The 24,198-nt window shown below is 42.7% G+C and overlaps 1 protein-coding gene across 2 annotated transcripts; it reads right to left on the bottom strand.

Moving 5' to 3' along the window:
* Nucleotides 1–60: 60 nt before the first annotated feature.
* Nucleotides 61–23,998, bottom strand: OGT (O-linked N-acetylglucosamine (GlcNAc) transferase). Of its 2 annotated transcripts, none has more exons than XM_035325317.1 (22): nt 23,863–23,998; nt 20,148–20,298; nt 18,910–19,153; nt 17,810–17,878; nt 14,729–14,845; nt 13,234–13,313; nt 11,802–11,997; nt 11,471–11,611; nt 11,136–11,236; nt 10,785–10,938; nt 10,585–10,686; nt 10,176–10,355; nt 8,821–8,979; nt 7,392–7,481; nt 6,377–6,502; nt 4,885–5,055; nt 4,626–4,742; nt 4,377–4,544; nt 2,933–3,085; nt 1,997–2,249; nt 1,691–1,814; nt 61–1,102 (listed from the first exon to the last, which is right to left on the bottom strand). In XM_035325317.1, the coding sequence occupies exons 1-22, from the start codon at nt 23,897–23,899 to the stop codon at nt 928–930; spliced, it is 3,108 nt and encodes a 1,035-aa protein (XP_035181208.1). In that variant the 5' UTR covers nt 23,900–23,998; the 3' UTR covers nt 61–927. The 2 variants fall into 2 exon arrangements, with proteins under 2 accessions (XP_035181208.1, XP_035181207.1); XM_035325316.1 differs by having other exon boundaries at nt 20,148–20,328; nt 23,863–23,991.
* Between the last annotated feature and the right edge of the window lie 200 nt (nt 23,999–24,198).

Here is a 24,198-nt window from a genome sequence, read left to right as displayed (position 1 = left end):
AGGACACTTTCCTGACAGCAGCACAGAAAGGGTAGCAGAAAATGCTAAACGCTGGTCAAATGAGTCAAACTGGCAAACCAAAGCTTTATTTTTTGTTTAAAGTCTTTGCTACAGTACCTAGGACTGCGCCTCTATACATAATTAAACATCATTCCTGAAAGATCTGTATTTGGCACCAGTTTGTGTTTACCTCAAACACTTGTGGGGAAGATTAATTTCAAATTGAATTTGGTTTTCAAACTGAACAGGAGCTGCCATCATGAAGCCAATTAGCTGAGTTATTGGAGAAGCTTAAAAACAAAACAAAAAACCCGAAGTCCTTATCTAAACCAACACATTACAGAGAGCTCCAAAACAGAGGTCAAACATTAAAAGGCTGATATAGGCTCAAGTGGTTTATAAAACCTATAAAAAAAGACTACACCAGCAAATATGCCCTTTCAGTCCGCACAGTTTAGAATTCAACGCAGGGAGCAACACTCGCTAGCTGGAAATCTTGTCATGGGAGAACCACACGTATACCAACAGGAGTACCCCAAAATCAAACGTTAAAAAGCTCCAATTCCCAATCCGCATAAGAGGAGAGATTCATCAGCAGATTGAATCAATCCCTGAAATCAGAACTGGTTGGGCAGTTCAAGCTTCCCCACCAATCACTACATCTCTCATACATACAGGTTCACATGTACACGGCTCAATCCCATTCAAATTCCTCATGGAATAAAAGGATCCCAGGCTCTATAGAGTCTTTCCCTATCATGCAAGAAGTAAGTCTGGCTGTGCTCTAATCACCATCATGTATCACTTCAGCCACAGAGTACCAGGCAGGTTAAGTAGAAATGCACAGTTTTTAGCTCATCATCTCTGCAGAAGTGTTTGAGAGGCTCAGTTCCTGGAGAGTTCTGGGTGGGCGTACAGACAGTCTCTTCATGCAGATTCACTGGCCTCTACTGGCTTGATCATGTGGTCTGGTTTGTTGCCGGCAGCATAGTGATCCCACATCTGAAGATAAAGCCGCTCCAGGTCCATTGTGTACTGCTTGGTGTTGAACAAAGGACTCGATATTCTCTGCTTCCAGACTTTGCCACGTATTTTTTTCAGGCTACAAAAAGCGTTAAAGCCAGTCATGAGCAGTTTCAAACACTATTTTTAAATCTAGTTCAGCAAACCCAGAACTGCCAGTACAACTGTTTCAAAAATACCTACTCTCCAACCTCCCCCAGGTTCACACCGCCCTTTCACCCCCTCATTGCCTCTGATACATACCGGCATTACCACTTCAAAAGAGCTGCGACATTAATAGATCAACTTGTCGTGTTATCTATACTGCAGGAACTTTTTACTGCACAATTTTAACTTTAAAAGACAAACTGACTGATCTTCAGACTGCCTAATCTTCCATTTAAAAAGAACAATAAGTGAACTCTTGCACTTTTTATCAGGTAAGAGCCCGCACTTGAGCAATTTCTTCAGAGTAGGCAGCACTGTTACTCAGCCTAATTGGAGCACTACTGAATTTACTGTAACAGCAGAAGCAGAGTTAACTGCACAACAAGAGACCTCTAGATGAGAATTGCTTTGTTATTTTAAACATTAAAGTACCTGCAAGATTATGAATAAGGCTCAGCACTGTGCCCAGCGACAGCGCTATTCCTGCTGTTGCCACGTTACATGGTACAAGCTTACTTACTATTCCAGATCAGTTCCCAGTTTCACAGCAATATCTTCATATTCCTGCCTACTTTTTGCAATGAGCTCAAGACAACCAAGGCAGGTAAGCTGGGAGGCAGCAACTCGGGATGCGAGCGTTTCACCTGTAAAAACAAACAATCAAACAAGATAATCAGCTTATCAGCTAACACACTACTGAGTAAGAAGTTACCTTCCTTCTGCATCCACAAGTGGAAATGAGAAAACCTGCCAGGCAGCTAGCTGTTACAGTTACAGCAACAATCACGACCAAATTATCCGCTGTCTGGGTTCCCCATCGCATTACCTGGCATAGTGACCATAGGAGTCCCAGCCCACAGCACATCCATCCCAGTCGTGTGCCCGTTGCAAAGCGGAGTGTCTAGACAAACATCAGCCAATTGTCCCCTCCTCACATGTTCTTCTTTGGGGGCAACAGGAGAAAAGATGATTCGGTTTTGGGAAAGACCCAAGTTCTGTGCGTACTGCTGAATATTGGGTTCTCCTACAGCTGGGAAACGTAGCAGCCACAGCACACTGTTTGGAACTCTTTTTAGGATCTGTAAACATAATCAAAATACAAACAGTTCTGTCAGAAACCTTTCTTTTTTTTTTGGGTAATGGCAATAAATTGCCACATATCAAGAGGAGACACAATCATTCAGCATTTGAGTCTTCTGAGATAAAAGAGCAAGGAACAAACAGATTACAGTTTGTAGCGGAACGGTATTCTATTCCGAATACTGCTGAACAATACAGCAACTCTGAGCAGGACTTCACAAAGCAGTACTTGAAGAGTAAGTCTTGAAATTGGTGATACCGTTTATCCATAGGATCACACTCTGGAATATAAAATAATACCCCTCGAACTCTCTGCAATGCATTTCCACGCTCAGATCTATCAATGTACCAATTGCCAAGGCCAGCTCTAGCTTCAGCGTGCAGGCTAGAAAAGACGAGGCTTACTTCTCCATGGAGTACCAGCGCACTTAAGCTGTACAAGATTTGATTCTCAATGACTAGAAGCACAGATGTGATTTTAAATCAAACAAAAATATCTGTATTGTATTAATGCCAAGCCCTGTAGTGTGAGCACCGTAAGGATTCAAATGGCTCAAGGTCAGCATTCTCCACAGAACAGCTGAACTTTTCACTTGCATGACATTTCTCTTGATTTAACAGTAGGACTGCTGTGATCCAGAGGTCCAACCTCAGTCTTCATATCAGACACGCAGACACTTACGTTAGCCCACATCTGTAAAGTGGAAGGGTCAATCTTATACAGCTGATTAAAGTTGCAGTATACAACAGCATCCTCTGGTAAGCCGTACTGAGAACGGGTGGTAACAATTATAGTTCGTGGAACTTCTTCTCCAGTTGCTGCTTTGTTGTTAATCTAAATGGGAAAAGAAAAAAGGCTTCTTGAACACTGCAATCACAAGAAACAAGCTTATGCCCTATGGAATGTTCCCGAGGCACAGTGCAACGTGCTGGCCTCGTTAACTTACTTAAAGCAAATCTTTGGCTTCTTCTATGAAAACAAAATTGTCTACTTACCCAGAACAAGAATTTAACTGGCACATGTAACATGCGTGTGACTGCCATGATGTTGCAACCACCCAGTAATAAAACGCTTGGCATTCTCATGCCCTGGCTATGTCTCTCTGAAATTCCAAGTAATTGTAAAGAACCAGCATATAAAGAGGCATTACACATGGACTCTTCCCCTCCTTAAGGTCCCTTCACTGCCTTGAGACTAAAAATGAAATTGAGACTTCAAGGAAGAAGAAAACAGTATTTAAGAAGCAAAAGGTTTTTTTTGTTGTTGTTTTTGTTTTGTTTTTTTAATAAAAGACAATAGGCACAATAGAACAGATAGAAAAAAGACAATTAAGTAAAAGATGCAGGCATATATCTAACTGTGCGACTGTAAGGAACTGGCTGACAAGGAAACAACCAAGTCCTTTTGACTTAGTTCTGATTAGCCAGGACGGATGAAAGGTGTATTTTACCACAAAAACATAGGAGTCACATTTCAGCTGTACGCTTATATAGAACACGTGACTGCACTAGGAAGCCCATAGCTCGTTCCTTCCTGTACCAAAAGACTACACTGAAGGAAATGTCAATTTTTTATTTTTTTGTTTAAAAGGAAGAACCGCTCTACAAGGGAAGAAATTTAACAAAAATAACAACTGTCACTCTCACTCAAATCCACGGAGCTGTAAGCACACAGGTGGTGGCATAGTGCACAGTTGAGAACGATATAAAAAGGAGCTGAACAAGCATTGCTGAAATACAACGAAATAACTTGGCCTGTATAACCAAACAAAATCTTTTGATAGGAAAAACAAAACTGAACAACAGCTTGTAAACACCCTTTAAGCTGAAGGGAATGATCACGTCTTGCCTTCAGATTCTAAATAACTGACAATCTTTTCTATGCAACAAAATTAAATTTCTTTGGACTTTAGATACCTGTTGATATAACCCCTCTATCTCTGTGGAAAGATCATCTTCCAGAACATCTGTGGCTTACAACACTTCTGGAATTTCCTTCAGTACGAGAACTAAAGGAATCAACATGACGGAAGACAGGCATTTGCTTGGAGGTTTTTGTCCCTCCTTATGTTAAAATACACAGATGGTATTATAAACCCCAAGAGGAATGTCTTGAAGTGCCTCACCTGAGTAGTTGCTAGTCCATTACTAATGTTGAATCCATTGATAGTTATCTGAATTTGTCCACGATTAATCATCTCAATCACAGCTTCTGCAATTGTATTCATAGGAATGACTGGCATACTGAGGGCAGCGTTGCTGTCTGCATTGTCTCCACTATCAGGACACTTCATCTATGAAAAAAAATCCCTTAAGCATCAGAGAAAGCAATAGCTTCAAGTATCTAAGATGGAACACAAAGGCCTAGCTCTCACCTTAACAATCTTGACATCAGGGAGGCTGTCAAGGAAAGCCTTCAAGTCAATACCATTCAAAACAATTCTGTTATCATAAATGTGACCATTGGACTTGAAATCAATGACCGCTTTTTTCTGTTGAAAACAAAAAACAAAATGCCAACAGTTACAAGATCCTTTACCAAATATGTACTAAGAGCCATTTTATCTCAACAGCTGACAGAAAACAACAGCTATCAACACCAGCTTTTCTTGCCCTCTCTACTTCCCTATGTACCTTCAGATGGGGGAACATGTTGGCATGGTCTCCAATAAAGAAAGTGTTTGGCATGTAAGCTAGTTTCTCTGAATACTGCTCAGCCACCTCAACTGGAGAAGTTTCTTTATCCGTAATGATGTAATCCATGAACAGTGCCCCACTGGTTCCAGGATACCCTAACCACATTGCCTAAAGAAAATAAACAAGAAAGCAAGACTTCAGTCCCAGGTGCATTTGCAAAATAAAGCAAGTTAAAATCAACACATGCTAAGTTTTCCACCTAAACATTCAAGTTACTTCTTGTGCTTTATCAACTTAAGAGCAACCACTAATCCCAAACTTTCAGAACTGAGATAGCGAACAGGCAGAAGATACTCTAAAATTGATTACCCAAGCAAAAGACTTCTGATCAAAGTACCCAACCATGCATAGCTTTAACCAGAGTATAACTACCAGTGACTGCAGCTTCTGTTAGCTGAGACGTCTGTAACCTAGAACAACTCCAATTCAGGCTTTTCCTATTCTTTCCATAGCTGCTTTAGAAAAAACATAGTCAAAAAATAACCCTGACCTTAATTCTCACTTATTCGGACTAGATAGATATCACTAAGCTTGAAGAAATTATAGCTCACATCTCAACACATTTTTGCAAATGCTTCAGATACCCTTTTCCTTGTTTTCACCGATACAAGAAAGCAGTGAACGGGAACCTTACAGAGTTCGAGTTCTCTTTCAGGACAGAGTAAACTGCACGTGAAGCACGGGAAAAAAACAAATTACAGCACTTCAGCAGAAACAATCCTGTTTGTCTCATATCTGCTAATCCTCAAGAAGTCTCTCTCCTTTAATAACATTATATCCAAATTACTAATATTCAAGAGGTCTAGCTAAGAATTTTATCCTAACTAAAAGAACACTTTCAACTAGAAAACAGTCTGTGATCGACTCTAACTCCCCACTTCTGGGATAAGATAATACCACTCCTTTACACTTGAGAGACATCTCTTGGTATTGCCACGTTCACTGTTGGAATCCTTGTTGGAACTGTGGTGGTTAGCAAGCTACTTAAGACCATCCAGAAGTCCATCCCACAGCCCCTGGGAGGGATGAATACCTGCCTTTGTTAACATTCAATTCAACATTAACATTCAACTTGACATCAAAATATTAACATTTTTCAGGGAAACAAAGAAGTGAAGAAAGAGTATAAAGGTTGCACCTCTGCATTCACTTTGTAGAGAACATGGAAACAGGGTAGATGCTGTGATATTCTCTCATTGTGATCACAATTAACAAAGCTTCCGTCTGACCTCTTCTAAATTGTACTTGCATTATTACACACTGAAGAGTCCCCAGATATCTGACACTGATCTAACATGAGCTTTCTCTTTTTTTTCCACTCTGCCAGTGAGGAGAGAAATAAAGGAAGAAAAAAAAAGAGAAACACTCCTCCTACTAAGGACTGGTGTTTGGCTTTTTTTGGAGATACAACCCTTTTCAACTTAGTTACCTGAATAGGTGCTGGTCTCAAAGCAAATAATTCATTTCGGGCTCCTTTGGTGTAGCCATTCATGTTAATGAGAATGTGTATCCCATCCTGATGGATGCGGTCTGCTGCTTTTCCATTACATGGTATCTGAAGAACAAATAAATCAAACTTATTTGTGCTTTCAGTAACAAATGCAATTATTCATTGGTGTACCAAAAGATAAATGTCACATGCATAATTTGGTGAGAGCTAAGTTTTGTGACTCGTGGTTTTACAGAGGCATAAATCCTCAACTCATTCTAAAAAAAAACAAAACAACAAAAAAAACCTGTTGTAACAAGGCAAAACATGATTTTGCTATAGACAGACAACAAACAGGAAAACCTCAGCTCTGCCAAACCCATCTCAAAAATGATCCTGCTAACATCAACGTAGCATTTTTACTTATGAGGGCAGATTCTGAACAACATGAAGCATTTAAAAACTCTGTACAGGCTTTATCCATCATCTGATTTATATATATTATTCCATACACACAAATCCCAAGTTGCTTTAGGTTCTTGTCAGTTATCTTGAGATAAAGTAACAACTTCTGTGTATACTGAAATCCCTACCACATTTTTCACAAAAACAAAACAAAAAAACAGATACAAGCTTTTGATACAGGGGGAAAAAAAAAAATCCCTCCATCAAGCAAGCCTCTGCCCCACTTCACTTGGGTAAAGTAACCTTAAGCAAGCTTAAATATATTTGCAGTTGTGGTGTCTTGACTTAGCCGTGACGTCCAGGTATCACCATTATCTTAAGACCTAATGTAAAAGCCACTCAATATTGTTTAATATTTATTTTTAATAAGATCACAGAGGTGACACGACAGCCACTGTATCCCAGGTTAGGCATAACACTGATACATCTACAAACCCCCAAATTCTTAAAACTAGTGTTGGCATAGTTCAACAAGTCCTTGCCGCTAAAATCTTAACCTATAGGCTGATCTCTCTTCCTTTTGGTTTGCTAAGAGCCTCAGAAAGCGCACCTGAGATAAGTCAATGAAGTGATTTGCTTCAGCCATCACCTTTACACGGAAGTTTGTACCATCATCAGGACTCAGGGCATAACAGAATACCTAGAAGAGAAGGCACCACAAATTGAGTACCTGCAATAATTTATACCTTTGCTATAGAGCTCTTATTGCTAAGTTATTTCGCAACAAAATAATTTTGCTATAAACATATGATACTGCATTTTTTAATTACGTAATTAAAATTGTATCTAGTTCCAGACGAAGTACATTGTATCTGTGTGGCAGTTACCAGTTGAAAAAGAAGAAAAAAAAGGCATTGAGCACATTAGCACCAGGCCCCAGAGCTGCCTAGTTCTGGGACAAGTACAATGCACTACATCTTGCATGAACAAAGATAAAAAGTTCTCATCAATGCCACGTTAAGCATTTTTAACAAATGACTCTGAGTGTTTAATTCTGTAAAAATGCCTTTTACAAGACACCTCTGAATTTGTAACCAGTGAGAATCATGTAATTATGACCCAGTCTGAACAGGTCAGTTAAGCTGTGGGAAAGCTTTTTAACAGATTCTTTAAAAAGTGACTAGTCCTCTCCATTTAAGAAACTGCAAGGGTATCCGAGAAACTCAGAATCTTTAACCTTAACTCTTTAGCTAACTGAGCACAGATAAACTATAGACAAAACAGAACCAACATGCAGAGAATTGGTTACCTTGAAGGACAAAAGCATGGTTTTAGTAAGAGAGTAGATTAACTTTTATTCATTATATTAAGGTCTGCAGAGCTTTATCAATCTAGAACAAGAAAGGCTGCTCTCAGGCTAATTGAAGGGGAAGTGGTACATTCCCTCCACCCCACAGATAACTCAGACCGCTCATTTGATTGTTTCATGAAAGAAAACTGCTTCTTAGTGACACTTCTGATAAATCAAGCATGTGGCTTCATCACAAGGATCTCAGACTACAAAGACTGTGTGACCACGAGAAAGTTGAGAGGACGCAGGGAAGAGGGAAAAAAAAGAAGAGAAAAAATAAGGCTTGTAAAGGGCTTGTTTTGTGTTTTGCGCAATGCAGAGTAAACACACAATGGATGCGTGTCTGTAAGTCTGAAGTAACAAGGCAGTAACTTGATGTTGAAACACATCTATTAAAAGAACAGTAGATGAAGCTTAAATAAGAAGAAAAAAATATTTTCCCATGATCTTTGAATCCTACTTGCAGTAATTCTAAGAACAGGTAATTCCTACCTTCTAAATAACACATTGTACTGATAACAAGAAGAATTCTTAGGCTGCAGAACTCTCCCATCCCATAAAAAAGATCACTAACCAGCACACACTAGCAACAGAAGATTTGCCCTTCCCTGATTTATCTGCCTGCACCAAGGAAAAGAAAGTGCCTATTACAGCTGTATTTTAAAAGCTTCAGCATTTAGATTTTTACCTCAAATTTGTCTGGGTTATGCATGCCTGGGATTGACTGCATTAAGTGTGATGTTGGATGGTTTCCGAAATCAGAGCTCACATAGCCAATACGAAGTCGACCTTCGCTGGCCTTCAGATCCTTCGGATGCTCATATGGTGGCTTGTGAAGAACATTAATCTGTCAAGAAAATGTAACACAAATGTTTATAAACCCAGGATCGAAACCCAAACGCTAAACATAGACAAAAAAAAAAACAAGATTTTTTAGAATTAGCCCTATCCAGCATTTAAGTGGGCTATGAGCATCTGCTATTTCAAACCTGCACTACGTATATTCCACTGCAGCCAAGTGCAATTTTCACAAGCTAGGTTACAAGATGACATGTGCCTACGTTTAGACAAATAAAGACAGACATGACTGCTGAAAATTATTAGCATTTCTGCCTTTCTACCCTCTGCGCATTCTGAAGTATTCCATCCCTGATTATAAGCAGTGCTGCAGAACAGAATTCCCATAAATATCACAGCAAGCTTTCTGTTCTTTTTTTATGCTCACCGTCTTTCCCAGGCATCAGCTTGGAACCCCTATCTCTGGAATGATTATGAGGCTGCAGAGACCCTAAATTCAAGTCGGTTAGAAGTACATTATCTTCTAAAGTTTCATATCCATACAATCTCTCGTGCTAACTAGACCCTTCCACTGGCTGACAGAGCATTTTCAATTATAACTGGCAACCTGCTCACGTAGTCTGTTCCAACATTCACAACTGCCAACAGCTGGGACCCTCTGATTCAAAGGGAAAACAAGCTACGTTATTTTAGTCAAAGAATTTGCCATCAACTGCAACAACACTCTTGGCAGCTTGAGGTGCTGTGCAGTTTTGTGGAAATAGCACAGTTAAGTTGTTACAAGAAAAGAAGACATGTTCAATGAATGAAACTTTGGAAGAAAATATGTTACTGTACACAAAGTACCCCAGAGCAGAATAACAAGTGAAAAATCTAATACTTCCTGTTGAGCTACATCGACCCTGTAAGACTGCTGCCACCATGAAGGCAAGTACATTTGGAAATCCCAGAGCCAAGCAAACACAAAGCTTGCGTGTTCCAGTGAGGAACGTATGAAGCAAGGTCAGGGACCAAGAACTATAGATGGACAGGAGCAGATCTCAGGAAATACTCAGGAAATACTACCACACAGCTGCCTGGATCTATTTTACTGTTAGGGAAACAATCATTTACTCACTCTGCATCTCCACAGGTCAGTGACTAGTAAGCCTTACAAAGGCTCACAGTAACTATGTGAGTACTAGATTTTTGATAAGAACAGACAAAAGTACTGCAGTCACAGCAGGCCTTTATAAAACCTCCTACCTTGTCCAAGCACAGATTTCCATGTCTCTCGGCAATAGCCTTCCTAAAACTGTGAGAAAGGGGATACAGCATGCTGTGATGAGGGTGGACTGAAGGCAGTCTGTTTTTCTCTAGCTGATCAGCCACAATGCTAACCAGCTTCTTCATTCTTTCATCATAATCTGTCCAGTCACAGACAATCTAGAAAAGGTCAAATTAAAAAAGATTATTTCAAGAAGCTGAGACCAATGCTTCTCCCAAAAATGGAAGCAAAACCTTCAGTAATTACACTTGATAACTGTACAGACTTCTGATTTAAGACTTGTTTACTCTTTCACTATGCTTCTGTAGTCTTCGGTTGAGGTGACCAAGCTTTGTATTTGATACAGAGGAGTCTTGAGAATTACAACCCATGTCCCCCCCTTCTCACCTGCAAACAGTGGGCTAAGTTACAGTAGGCATCAGGGAAGTCAGGTTTCAGTTTCAGAGCAGTGCGGTAGGAGGCAATGGCTTCTGGTATATTCCCTGAATCCTGTAAAGACAAAGGAATGAGTCAGGTACCAACATATTCAGGGTAAGTACCCACAATGCTCCACCGTAGTCTAAGAGTGATTCATTCCCAGGTGTTACCTTGTGAATAGATGCCAGGTTGCTATGGGCATCAGCAAAAGCTGGGTTTATCTGAATGGCACGGGTATAGCACTGTAGAGCTCCTTGAACATCCTGCATTTCCTTCAAAGTATTTCCCATATTAGAATAAGCATCTGCAAACGTGGGGCTGATTCTGAGAAATTGAGATAACATACGTTATGAACAATAAAAGCTTCTCCTCCACTGAGGAAACATACTCATAGCCTCGCTTTCAGGTTTGCAAAGCAACTATCTGAATTTAAATACGCTACTGTAAGCCACATCCTGTACAGATCTATGGCACTTTCCTGCTATGGAACACTGGGACTATTACAAGTAGTATCCATTTACCTAATAGCCTCTTTGTAATGCATCAGAGCTTCCTGTAACTTTCCTTGCTGTTGCAGAACACTTGCTAAATTTGAATGTGCAGCAGCAAACTCTGGAAACACCTGGAGGGGGAAAAAAATAAAAGCATAATCAGTCTCTCAAATCCCCAAATCCTACCACATAACAGAGGAAATTCCTGTGCATTTCTTACTTCATTTTAAGACTCAGGTCTCTGAGCAGAACTTCCTCTGCTTATGATTAAGAGATGGAAAAAAAAAAAAAACACCTAAAAACCGCATGTCATATTACTTGTTCTCAGCTTTAATTCCCCACCTCCCAATAACATTCAACTGTACCTCAAGAGCCTTCCGGTACAGGCGGACAGCTTCCTCGATGTTCCCCTGCTCCCGTTTGATGTTTGCTAGATTGTTGAGAGAATCTGCATGAGTGGGACAAAGTCGAAGAGCTGTATTGTAGCATTCTTCTGCTTCAGCCACCTTTGAAGGAAGAAAAAAAAAGAGTAAAAAAGTAATGTTGATAGAGTAAAATTTCTTGTAACAGCATTGTTTCCAAGAAGTTATTATACAATCACTTTAACAGTTTCAAGGTGGATATTTCCTGGATATTATCCCGGTAGATATTAAATAACTTTAAAAAAAAATAAGGCAAAAAAAAAGCACTCCTTACACTGCCTTTCTCCTTCAAGGCATTGGCCAAGTTACAATAGGCATCAGGGAAGTGAGGCTGTAGTTCAATAGCCCTCCGGTAGGTGTCTATTGCTAGGTCTATCAGTCCTTGCTCATAATACACACAAGCAAGGTTGCCGTGCACAACTGCATGATTTGGACTCAAACTCAAGGCTCGTAGATAAGCTGCTACAGCTCTGTAACAAGAAAGAGAAGGTAAACAATCATTCGCAGAGCAGCAGTCATGTTTATCTTATCATAAAAACATACACAAAGAAAACCTTCAAGGGATAGGTACCACCACACACACGTAACCCACGCCCCTGTTCTGTAAGATGTTACTGGAAGCACAGAAAAGTACTGCCTGGATCAAAAAGGAATAAATCATTATGCATGGCATTTTAAAACTACGCTCCATTTTGTAATGACTGGCAGGCTAGAAGACAGACTTTGTTCTTTTCACTTAAACAACCTGAGATGCAAAACTGTGTTAATAATCAGCATTCACTGCTCCACACGAGATAGCTACTGTCTGAAACAGACTTCAGCTGAAGAAATGTGCAGTACTCCTGCTCAGAACTATTTTAGTATGGCTCGTATTACTAGAACATTTGTGACAGTGCCAGACCTTTTCTTCATTTGCAACATTAAAGTTTTATTCAAAAATATTCTTCAATTATTTAATCTGTAGAGGAACATGAAAGGCAAGAATTTCATGCCGTTACAATGCTCTTTCGGAGTAGTCCAAGGCACTGGTCGCATACTTTTCCCAGGCTGCTACTCCTGTTACAAACCAGTTACCAGAAATCACAACCAAATCAACAGATGCAATACTGTACACTGCATAGAAACAACACTGCCTGGATCTTCTTCCAGATACAAAAGTAAGATTCATTGAACAGATTAGAGGTCTCGAAACAAGTTAGTCCAAATGACAGCAAATGTACGACTACAGCCACGTGCAATAACAGGATGTGGACACAAGAAGTACAGAATATTCAGCCAGATGCTAAACTGGAATTCATCATTTTAGCTTGTGCTACACAAAGGGAAGTTTTAGATACACCTGTAGATCAGAGGTCTAGAAACATAATGAAAACGACAGTTCCTTGCCTTTCTCATATACCTTCTCCTCACCCTTCTCCTGACTTAATTTCAAATCTATTTTTGTCTACACCTTCAGTAGTAAAATGTTAAAAATGAGAACTAAGTCCAGGAAAGTAACAAAGGGATACATTCCACAGGATGTATTTATTTTTAATTCCACTATCCAGTTTTCCAAAGTCATTTACTTTCTCAGCTCCTGGCACACGTTTTCACTATGTCTGCCTAAAGAGATTTTACCTCAGGAGCCTAATTTATCTCGGTATGTCTGACACTTCATACGTATGATATGTACACCACTGACTGAGTGGTTCTACTTATCTGCTTACCTGTCAAATATCCTTGCTTCCTTCAGGACATTTCCCAGATTGATATAAGCATCCAAAAAGTTTGGGTCAAGCGTTACAGCCTGGAAGTATTTTTAAAGTTTGGAGCATTAGCACAAAAGCTTTCTCTATGATATCTAAAGTTAATTTCTGTATATATATATACACACACACGATTTATTTTTAAAGTCTGTCAAACTTAGTCTGTAAGCGTCTAAGACTATCAACAACCTAGTAAAGAAAACTGAAGTTTTACAAATCAATCATAGAACACTGAAGTTACTTATCTGAAGAAGGGACAAAATATACTACCTTCAGATCGTTCATTTGCTTACCTAAGCCATGACCTAGTTCCCTCCAAATTCATGCGTATTAGAATAGATAGCAACTGACATCAGTTGTGACTACTGCAGAATAAAATGTTAAACATTTATTTCATATTAGGTTGATCATACTCAAGTCTCCTGCCCACCCTTGCTATGCTGTTATTTATTTTTAGGGAAGAAAAACCTTAAAAACAAAAACCCCCAAAAATGATCTACATCCTTTATCTACCGCAAAATGAGACCTGTTTTTAAAATTTAGGAAATAGATGCTAAGGGAAAAATAGAGCCAATTTCACAGGAGCAAGAAGAAAGCAAATCCATCGTGTGTATAGGGGGAAAAAAAAAACCTGTAGCCATTTTACTAACACAAAACCATTTTCCCTCTGCAGTAATAAACTACAGATGTGTATTTGGAAAGCCACACTCTTACAGGCTTTCCCACGGGAACCATTATTTCCAAATTAAAATACTTGTTAATTATCATTTACTAGACACAGGAACAAAGAAGCAGTTAAAATTAGTTTTGTAGTTCTGAGTCAAAAATACCAGGAAGAAACTGTCCACCACATCTTAAATCTGGTTTTAGGTCATGTTAGAAACTTGAGAGGAATACAAATCGAATTCAGATGTTAACTAAAAGGTATTACAACGATTTAGCTAAGATCTAATGACAAAGACCTAGAAAAGTCTGTAACAATCGTGGTGAAAAATAATCCTGGAGAAGAATGAGTGTCACTTAAAACTGTTCTCCTGTTACTCATAGGAAAGTTAAGAACACCTGAAATAAAAACTGCTACAAAAAATGGTTTTAAGCAGAATTGTTTCTCCTTTTTACATACGAAAAAACCACAACACATAAAACGTTATTCCCAAACTATACTTGTAAAAATTCTATTCTGGTAAAGGACTGTAAAACAACTTAATGAATTTCTTATCTTTGACATGTGTGTGAAGTCCTTAGGGCAATTCTAAACATATCTCTTTAGTGGCATACAGGCAGTCTGAAACATCAGGAAGTAAACAAATTATTAACACAGGACGTCAACAGGATTATAAGAAATTCTGCTGATCAAAATATGTTTACCACCTACCAAAGTACTCGTCCATAAGCAGACAATTAATTGCCTGTGCATTACAATGTAGCAGTGAAGCTGACTGGCTTAGACAGTTACCTTTTCAAAGTGATGAATCGCAAGCCAGATTTCTCCTTGGGCATTGAAAACACAGCCAAGATTACTCCATGCCACTGCAAAGTTTGGTTGAGTCTCAATTGCTTTTAAGTAACAGGCCTTGGAACAGTTAAAGAAGAGAGATACAAGGGAAGGGGAATATTTGTAAAAAGAAAAAAATGAGAGAAAACAATTGTTAGTATGCCTTCTCTAACCAGCCAAAAGTGACCCTGCAGTATAGGCTAGCTTGCGCCAAAACTAATGCGCTGCAAACTGCTGTTGATCCTGCGCCAGCGCAAACCAAAACCCAGGTGCAAGCCCACCATTTTTCAGTTATGCTGATAACAAGTTAACATGCCTTTAAACACCAGGTCAGCGCAGAAATCATCTTCAAAATAATTTACTTAGTTCAGAGCAAGTATCCGCCTCTCTCGATGTGCGTAAAAACAAAAAACTACTATGCAAAAACTACTTAGCTATGAAATAAAACTATTAAATCGTGACGTACCCTGAACAGGATAGAAATCACTCTGAAAATCAGAAAGGCTACTGAAAAAGATGTAGCTGATCTTCAGTTTCAGTCGTCCTTGCTAAGTGAGATGGCACACCCCACCCCAGGTTCTCCGAAGACATTCAATGAGCTACAGCTCCAAAACCTCAAATGACAGGATTGCATGAAGGTTTAGGTCCCTGTAATGCAAGCGCGAGAAGTCGCTGCGCATCCTAACCAGCACGGCGCCACGCTATCGCTGCGAACTGCTTTGCTATATTCATTGCCCTAGGTGCAGCGAACGGCCAACCAGAATCATTAATCTACCAGACAGGCCCACACAAAAACTTGCACGTTAAATTTGATGTCTGGAGTCTAAAAGCGTTACAACCCAATTGTGTCCAAAAGGCCAGCGCCTGGAGCTTGGGCAGGCACCCAACCCGAGATTAATCATCCAGTCAACCGTTCGCGAGGGCTTAATCGCACGCATTGCGCGTTACCGCTGCGCAGCCTTTGCGCTACTGCAGGATCACAGCGCATCATCAGAAGAGCAGAACGCTGCAATCCAAACAAAGAAGAAAAAAGGAAAAAAATGAACAACCAGAAGAGTTAGAAGCTTTTACTATTAACTATCTCCAATTACTTCTTTAAAAAATATTTTAATTTACTTTTACTTTAATTCTTTGAAAGAATTTGTGGCTACTAGTATAAAACATTCTTACATTACTTGCTTGTAATTAAATATTTTAAGCTGTTTCTGAAGCCACAAGACAGAAGATTCAGGCATGGAGGCAAATGGTTTTGCTGTGGCAGTTACAAACCCGTTACCATATTTCTCATCATGTGACTTTTCGGTGCGTTCCTTGCTGGAAGAGGAGGAGGAGGTGTGTGTCTGCCCTAGATCCAGGCCTCGAGCTCCCTTCAGCGAGGCACCTTACGCATGGAATAGGAGGTTTCACCCACCTGAAACCTTCTAAATACAATATCAGTGGTGAAAAACCAAAAACAAGAGAGAAAATAAAACAAGATCATTAGTAAAAGTTCAACAAAGCAATTGCAACTTTTTTGGATATGTCTTAACACATGGGAATGAGGACAATCTGTCTGTAACAAGGGAGACATGCAGAAGGGAGAGGGTTAATCAGGGCAATTGCATACAGCAGGGACTTTTTTTTTTTGGAAGAAAGGCTCTGAAGTATCTACAAAGAAATTAAATTTTAGTTCAAACTGTAAGGAACTTGCTGGCTTGATCTTTCAAATGGACTGATAACCAAAGAAACACATTGCAATTTACTCAAGATGTTTTTCCTCGTTTATTAAGTTCTCACAAAACGGAATAACACTTTCAAACTAGGTGTCTCCAGAGCTCTGAAACAAAGAAGTCAGCAACCTAAGGCAGGCGCAGTGTCTTGGCCTATACCAGTCACACTAAAGCTGCAGTGAAGTGCAATTCATGTTAGCTGTCCGCTTGGTGGGCTGAGAACCAAGTGTCTCAAAGACTGTTCAAACTGTTAGCGCTACGACGGAACATTTTCAACCTGGATCTGACCAAATCGATTACGCTGTCCTAGGATGGTACGCGCATCCAAGTTGTTAGGAGAAATCCAAAACAATAATCAACTTTGAACCTAGGCTCCCCTTACCCCACAAAGACCCTAACCCTCCCCGATGGTGCTGCAGCCAAACAGACAGCTACGCTGTTCATACACTCCACTTTTTAGCATGCGCGTGGGGCTTGGAGCGACAGACGTGGAGTCCAGAGTGTTTCTGATTTCTCCACACTCCTCACCCCTGCAGCGCGGACGCGTAAGGTGGCTTGTAACAAGACAATTTCTTTGTGCAATCCAAGTTTTAACATGCCAAGAATTTTAAACTCATCTTGGTGTTCAAATTCGCAGTTTAGGAAACACAAGACTGCTAGAAGCCACCTTTCCACTACAGCAAGTTTTCTTTCGATCAGTTCATTTCCAAACAAACCAGCTTTGTCCTTCTGATTTCTTTATTTTAGGGAGGGGAGAAGGGAAGACATGAAGAAAAGTTATTCGGGGGTTCGCATACTGCAGCTATTGATCATTTACTAGCCTTTCTTCCACTATCAAGGGAAGGGAAAAGTTAAAAAGAATAAAAATCTTTAAAAGCCAGTATTACAAGGTAACATTTGGATAAGTTTCTTCTCCACTTACAAGCCACAAAGGACTTTAGAAGAGCAGCATTTTCAATAGCACCTGCATCGTACAGGGATCTGGAGCTAACCACAGGCTCTCTGCTTGGCACCAGCAGGCAAGCCTCAGATTTGAAGGACTGTTACTTATTTCCAGATAAGAGCATGGTGGAGCCCCTGCCCAATACTTCAGAATGGTATCAGATAGTCTAGTTCAGCAGGAAGGCTTGGTAATGTTCCATTTCTTGACTTAAACCACCTTTTAAACATGGACATGCCATATCTTGCCCTGCAACTACTCTGGGGTGTTTCAGTGCCTTCAGTTTTCAGCAGTTTCTCAGACTGTCTGTAGATCAACGCAGATTTGAAGACTTGGTGCAAAGTTCAAGTTTTCAAAACACTGGCGTTTACATGTATTCTACTCAACACCTACCTTGGCTTCTTCCAAGCGACCCAGGGCTTTGAGCAGGTTCCCCAGGTCACTACGAACACAGTACAAGTCCTGAAAAATCAAAGGCACACCGTCAGCTTCGGGACTTCACAGATGTCCCCAAGGGCTTCTCAGAGGCCCTGCAATGGAACTCCCCAGTCCTCTACAGCTCAGTGTCACTCCCCAGTAAATAAGTTACAAACTTACAACATTTTTTCATGACCTAACCTTACAGCCAACAGATCTGACTGATTTTAGTACTGTAAAAATACAGCAAGAAGAAATTAGGAACCAGTTCATACAATTTCTGTTTGTACAGAGATAGGAAAGAACAGAAAGTTCAAGTGACCTCACAAGCAGCTTATTTTTTTTGCCACATGTTAAGCATTTGAAGCCTCTTTTCTAATCATTGTTTATTTTGGGGGAACAGTTTTATTTTTATTTCTTAAAGCACTACTGCTAACCCGTATTCTTAAATTACACCGTTACCACTATGGCTTTAACCTAGATCTCAGGTTATATATAACGACCTTGCTTCCTGCATCCTCAACACTTTTACCTCCCTGTTTTTCCCCATTAATCCACAAGCCTTGCCACTCAGAATCACAGAATATCCTGAGTTGGAAGGGACCCATAAGGATCAACGAGTCTACTTGCTCTTTTTCGTTCCTTTGTAACCACAGCACTTACTGCTGGGTACTGCAGTTGCAGTCTGTTATAAGACTCTACCAGGCACACTGCTTAACGTGAACCTGAGAAGTTCACACAGGCTGAAGAACGCAGCAAAAGATCCCAAGCTCTTGTTGGACCCATTTTGCATTTGCTTCTGCAAAGGCCAAAGGATGCACACACCAGACCAGTGCTGCATTTTAAGGGTTTTTGACAAAACAGACGCGGGTGATGCAATAGCAGACACCACCATGCTGCGTAGCACTGCATAGACCATTTGAGCACAATGCCAAATGACCAGAAGACAGCAGTCTAACACAATTTTTACTAAAAAATTAGCTCCAAGCAGTTATAACCCAAAATCGGAACAGATGATTTTATAGCAGTCACTTACAGACAGAAGTGACCCAGCACGCAGTACAGCGTGTACTTACAGGGTTGTACTGAAGGGCAGACACGTATGCCTGTACTGCTCCTTCCATATCTCCTGCGGCTACCAGCGCAGCAGCCAGATTAATATATCCGTCAATGAAATCTGGTTTGAGGCGTAGCGCGTGTCTGTAATGTTCGATAGCTTCTTGTAGCTGTCCACGTTCCTTGTACACATTGCCTAGATTCGAGTAGGCTTCGGCCAACAGCGGATTCTGTTTAATAGCCAAAGTGCTGAAGTGAGCAGACCTGGAAAAAATTAAACAAGTTAACAAAACCCCTGACTTTCCGTGTTTGCCTGTTTGCCTGATTATGTAGTCAATATTCACGCTTAAGTACACCAAAGCCACAGCCAATAAATCTGGATTTACAGATTTAGCTCCTGCTAGTTTCAACTATCCTCTCCCCTACTCCTCTGCTAGATTCTATCGAAGAAAGACAACTCAGTCGCGATCGGTGGGCTTCAAGTCTCCTCAGCAGCCTGAGCTCCATGCAGCTGGAGAAAGCATTGCAGATACTCTGTTAAGCCTCTTCCAACACTTGTATGCTACTTTTCTAGGCAATGTTTCACTTGACAGTCTCTTCAACAAACAGGATATAACAGATGTAGAACTCTGTCCTGTCCTCCTCCGTTTTATTATCCCATATCCGAGTAACAACCTCATCTAGAAAGCTACATAGAATAAATCCCAGTTACAAGTTTTTACTTCCCCCACCAGCACACACAGATTTACAGCTGGGACAGTTACAATTCCAAATGCTCGACAGAAAATGCAAGATCAGGAAGAGGCAGGCAGAAAGAGCACAGAGCCAACCTCCACAAGACAGAATCCTTATCTAAGCAATACCATTCTGCTGCAAACAATCACTTTTAGAATGAAAACAAACAAACAAAGCCCACGCTGCAAGTGGAATACAGACTTTTGTTTCCTTGTGCAAATAACTGGCACATACAAGTGTGGCTGATACTCTGACATTAATGCATACAGTATGAGAAAACCAGAGTTACAGCAAGATCTGTTGCTTGTCGCAAAGCTAGCAACTCCCATTTGTATTCCTCTTACCCCGAGGAATTCAAAAAAGCACGTTATTTTTGACGAGTCCTCACTGCTACCACGATGTTAGTCAGTATTTGCAGTCAGAGATAAAGCCAATGGTAGATGAGCATTTTTTCAGTGGCACCCAATACCACTGCAGGCACAAACTCAAAAGAAAACTTGACAGAACCCCTCAGTTCTCCTACCTGTCCAATCTGCGGCACTGGAAGTGAATGGATGATAGTAATAAAAGCACACCGGTATTATCAGGCTCTTGTCTCCAAAGCTGCATGCAGTGTCTCTCTGCTGCTTCAAAGTCTCCTGCCTGATATTCACGATGAGCCAACTCCGCTAACCCTTGGAAGGAAAGCATACGTTTCGTTGGTTCTGGAGAATCACCAAAACATTTAAGGGGGGAAAACAAAAAGTTAGATAACGGAAACAAAACGAAAGGAAACAAAACAAAACAAATGTGAAAATAAAAATTAAAAAAAAAAAAAAGTGTTTAGAACTAAAGGATGAAGATGTCTGGAATTACATAAAACACTTTGGCAAGTGACAGTTTGAGCTCCCAGATCTTCAGGCTCCCACCTACTGCTGTGGTATTTCTAACATTATGCGTACAAACACGTGACTTCATCAGTTAGTATCTGCAAGCACAAATATTCACAGCTATTGCAAGACAGAAGTCAACCACTTCCCAGGAGCCTGAAGAATATTTGAAGGTATTCCGGACATGAGATTTTACTTCGGTTGATAACAGTAGCAGTGAGAGCAACGCAACAATGAATTTCCCTAGCCTCCCCCCAGGTCTGTAACTTTAATGCTTTGTAACATTGAAAGTTCTAAAAAAAATTAACAGGCAAATGAAGGACAGCAGACAAAGACTTCAAAGGACTCGAACAAAAGCAAGCTTTGCTATGCCTGTAGATCGGTATCGTGTGAAAGCCCTTAAAGACAAATGTGTAATGCACAACATTCCTTTAAACCTCTGGACTGTCTGTGTTAGCTACAAGTAACAATTCCTCCATCCAATAAAGCGCTGGCCTGAGAATGGCATCAGAGAGACAAACACAAGCTCCAGGGGCTCCGCTGCTGGCCTACAGAAGGAACCACAAGGAGAGGGTACGGAAAAGCAGTTCCTACTTCGGGAGGCTTAGCTGGAATGGGAGGGACAAAACATTTTTAATATTTAAGATACATTCACAAAGAACAAAATACTTCAGTAAAACCCCACGTTTTAGCTGTAACTCTCTTCACACAGAAGGTTGTTGTTAACTCTTACAATGACAGCTCTGTGTTAGAGCACAGACAACTGCAGCTGGGAAAAAAGCCCTCAACTGTTCACAACTGTTCATCCTAGAGAGTGCCTTCAGCTCCTGCCTTTACAGCACTTAGTCTCGCTATTAAAGCTTTTCTTGCTGCAAGCATCTCTTTATCCTCCCTTCCCAAGTCCAGCATTTCCAGTACTCCGCAGTCACTTCGTGCCATTTCTTCCACACTTCCCTCCTGCACCAGGGAGTTCTGCATTTCTGATGCGATGAAACCAACAAATCCTTCCGAATAAAGGCCAACACCTCAATAACCGAGCACACAGTTCTGCAGTTACGTGCTACAAACATCCTCTGAAGCTACTTTTTATTTTGGGGGGAATTTTTAAAGATAGCAAGACCACCACACGGACGTCAGGTTCAGAGTTATTACCCGCTGTTCATTTTATCAGCTCAGGATTGATGGCAGTTATTTCAACTATTTTCCTGAGTTTCTTCTAGTGCTATCTGGTTTTGAAAATAAAAAATGACGTGACCCAACCGAAGCTGGTTTTCCAGGTAATACTGTCTCTGTGCTATGAAATGAAGGTTCGTTTTAAGCTGGAACCAGCAAAACCACCGACCTGCAGATACCTGAGGCATTGCTAACCAAGCACCTGCAAGCAGGTGAATTCCTGTTTTCTAGGACCCTGCTTCGCAGCTTTCTGAACCACAGACCAAGGGAAAAGCGGACTTGAGTGCCCGGTTAACCTTCAGGGCAACGGACAGACATAGCTGTTACTCAGCCTGGAAGCGGCAGCAGCGCTGTGAAGGCCGCAGGTGGCTGACAGCAGAAGCCCGGCACGCGGCCGTGCGGTTCCTGCTCCCTCCTGCGGCAGCAGCCACAGGCTGGGTGCACCCCGGCGCTGCTCACAGCACAGACACGGCGAGGCTGGACAGAGGAAGCACGTGGCCCACGGGCAAGTCATTTCTCCTTTAAGTATCAATAGTGGGATTAAATTTCAGTGCTAAAGCAAGAAATAAAAAATAGCAAAACCCATCGAGGTTTAGACTGGGAGCCTCGTGAACACTTGGAAAGAAACTTCCAGCTGCTACCTGAACAGGCCGCCTGGCCTGCTCGAGCACACAGCGAAACTGAAGCTGTAACTCTGCAGGCAACAGAAAGGACACTGCAGAAACCCTGTATTTAATGTAACAGCACCTGGGAATAACAATCACCGGCTAAAGTGACAAAATGAGGGTACTGCAATTTTCTCTCGTTTATCAATATCTTCCCAAATCAATCCCCCATCGCTCCCCTGAGCGGAGAGAAAGCAAATCAGTCCCTCGGCAGGACGTATCCGGTCATCTACCTCCAAGTGTCTTGGCAGAAATCCCCTGGAGAAGCACAGTCCGTGCTGGGAAGCAAACAGCTGCAATCCCTGCCTTCCGAGTGAGCTGAACTTCAACTACGCTGCTACAACACAGGAGTCACACTGCCCAAAGAACCCGTAACGCCGCCACTCGTGGCTGCTCACCGAACCCATTTCTAAAGAAAGCACTAGCAGCAAAGAGCCACAGGCTGAAAAATCCCTTATCGGGACTCACTCGCGTGAATTCACGCACCTACGTTAGCCTGCTCTACGTGCTTCGACTATGACCTTGGCAAAGCCTGGTGCGTGCCACAAGCTCTCCTGCAAGTTGTGCAGGATGCAAGCAAACCAAACACCCGCACAGAAGCGCCACAAACACACAGGAGACCTTTTCTCGCCCACAACCACCTGAGCACTGAACTCGTGCTCAACCTTACACTTCGGTAAAAGCTGCAGGCAGGCAGGAGCAGCTGCCGCCTCCACCCGGGAGGTGCTGGTGACAAGGAGCAGGTGACAGCGCCGGGCTCGTCCTTCTCAGCTCCCCAAGGAGCTCAGGGCTCCTACGGGATGCTGCAGCCTCGGTGACCGGAGGAGCGGCGCTGGCCGAGCTGACACCGTACTGCAGTGCTGAGCTGTCTCCTGGCTGTCCGTCCATCCCTGCTGCTGTATCGCTGCCCTCTCCTCGCACCGCTCCCTCCGCACCGCTGCCCCGTCTCACCCCACGCATCCTGCTTCCCCCCCACACTTTTCCGAGACATTGCCTCAGATTTTCACGCTCCTCCTTCCCTTACGACCAGGAGAGACCCTACAAATCTGGAGGGTAAAGCTGTGCTTCCCTTTCCCCAAGGAAAGGCATACACACGTATTTCGTTGTGCGGGGCAGAAAGCGAGCTCGCTCCCCTCGCAGGCAGGGCAGCTCCGGCAGCGGGACCACGCGTGCGGCCCGCAGGTGCCCGGCCCCCAGCCCCGGGGGAGCAGCTCGGTGCGGGTGATCCTGGCCCGCTCCCCGCCGCCTGCACCCCCGCAGTCACCTGACGGGATAAATATACCCCGAGGAGCCCCCGCAGCGCGGCCTGCGGCTGCCGAGGCTACCGGGCACAAAGGCGGCGGGGGCCGGCCGGGAGCCGCCGCGGCGAGGCGGCCGCTTCTGGAAAGTTCCGCCGGGAGCGGCCCCCGCGGGCAGGGAGCGCCGCGCTCCGGCCCGGGCAGGAGCGGCCCCGGGGCGGCGGAGTGCTCACGGCGGTGCCCGGCGAGGGCAGAGCCCGGCACGGCGGGGCGGCCGCGAGCGCGGCCCGTACCTGTGCTGTCCGCCACGTTCCCCACGGAGGTCGCCATGGCGGCGGGAGGGCGGCGAGGCTCTGGCGGCGGAGGCGGCGGGGAGGCGGCGGGGAGGCGGCGGGGAGGGGGGGGGAGGGGGGGGACGATGCGGACGGAGCGGGCCCGGGCTGCCCTCGGGGCGGGCGGCGCGCTGAGGCGGCGGCTCCCGAAATGGCGCTGGCGGCGGCGGCAGCGGCGGCGGCGAGCCGAATGGCGGCCGCCGGACCTAGCTCCCCGCGCCAAAGAGTCCGCGCGAGGCGCCGCGGAGGGATCCCGCAGGAACCGCCTCCGTCTCCTTCCGCCCAGCGCCCCTGAGG

The sequence above is a fragment of the Oxyura jamaicensis genome, chromosome 4, assembly GCF_011077185.1.
Source record: "Oxyura jamaicensis isolate SHBP4307 breed ruddy duck chromosome 4, BPBGC_Ojam_1.0, whole genome shotgun sequence".
NCBI classification, from domain to species: domain Eukaryota; kingdom Metazoa; phylum Chordata; class Aves; order Anseriformes; family Anatidae; genus Oxyura; species Oxyura jamaicensis.
The sequence above is the reverse complement of the archived record's forward strand: the minus strand, read 5'-3'. Positions and strand labels throughout refer to the sequence as shown.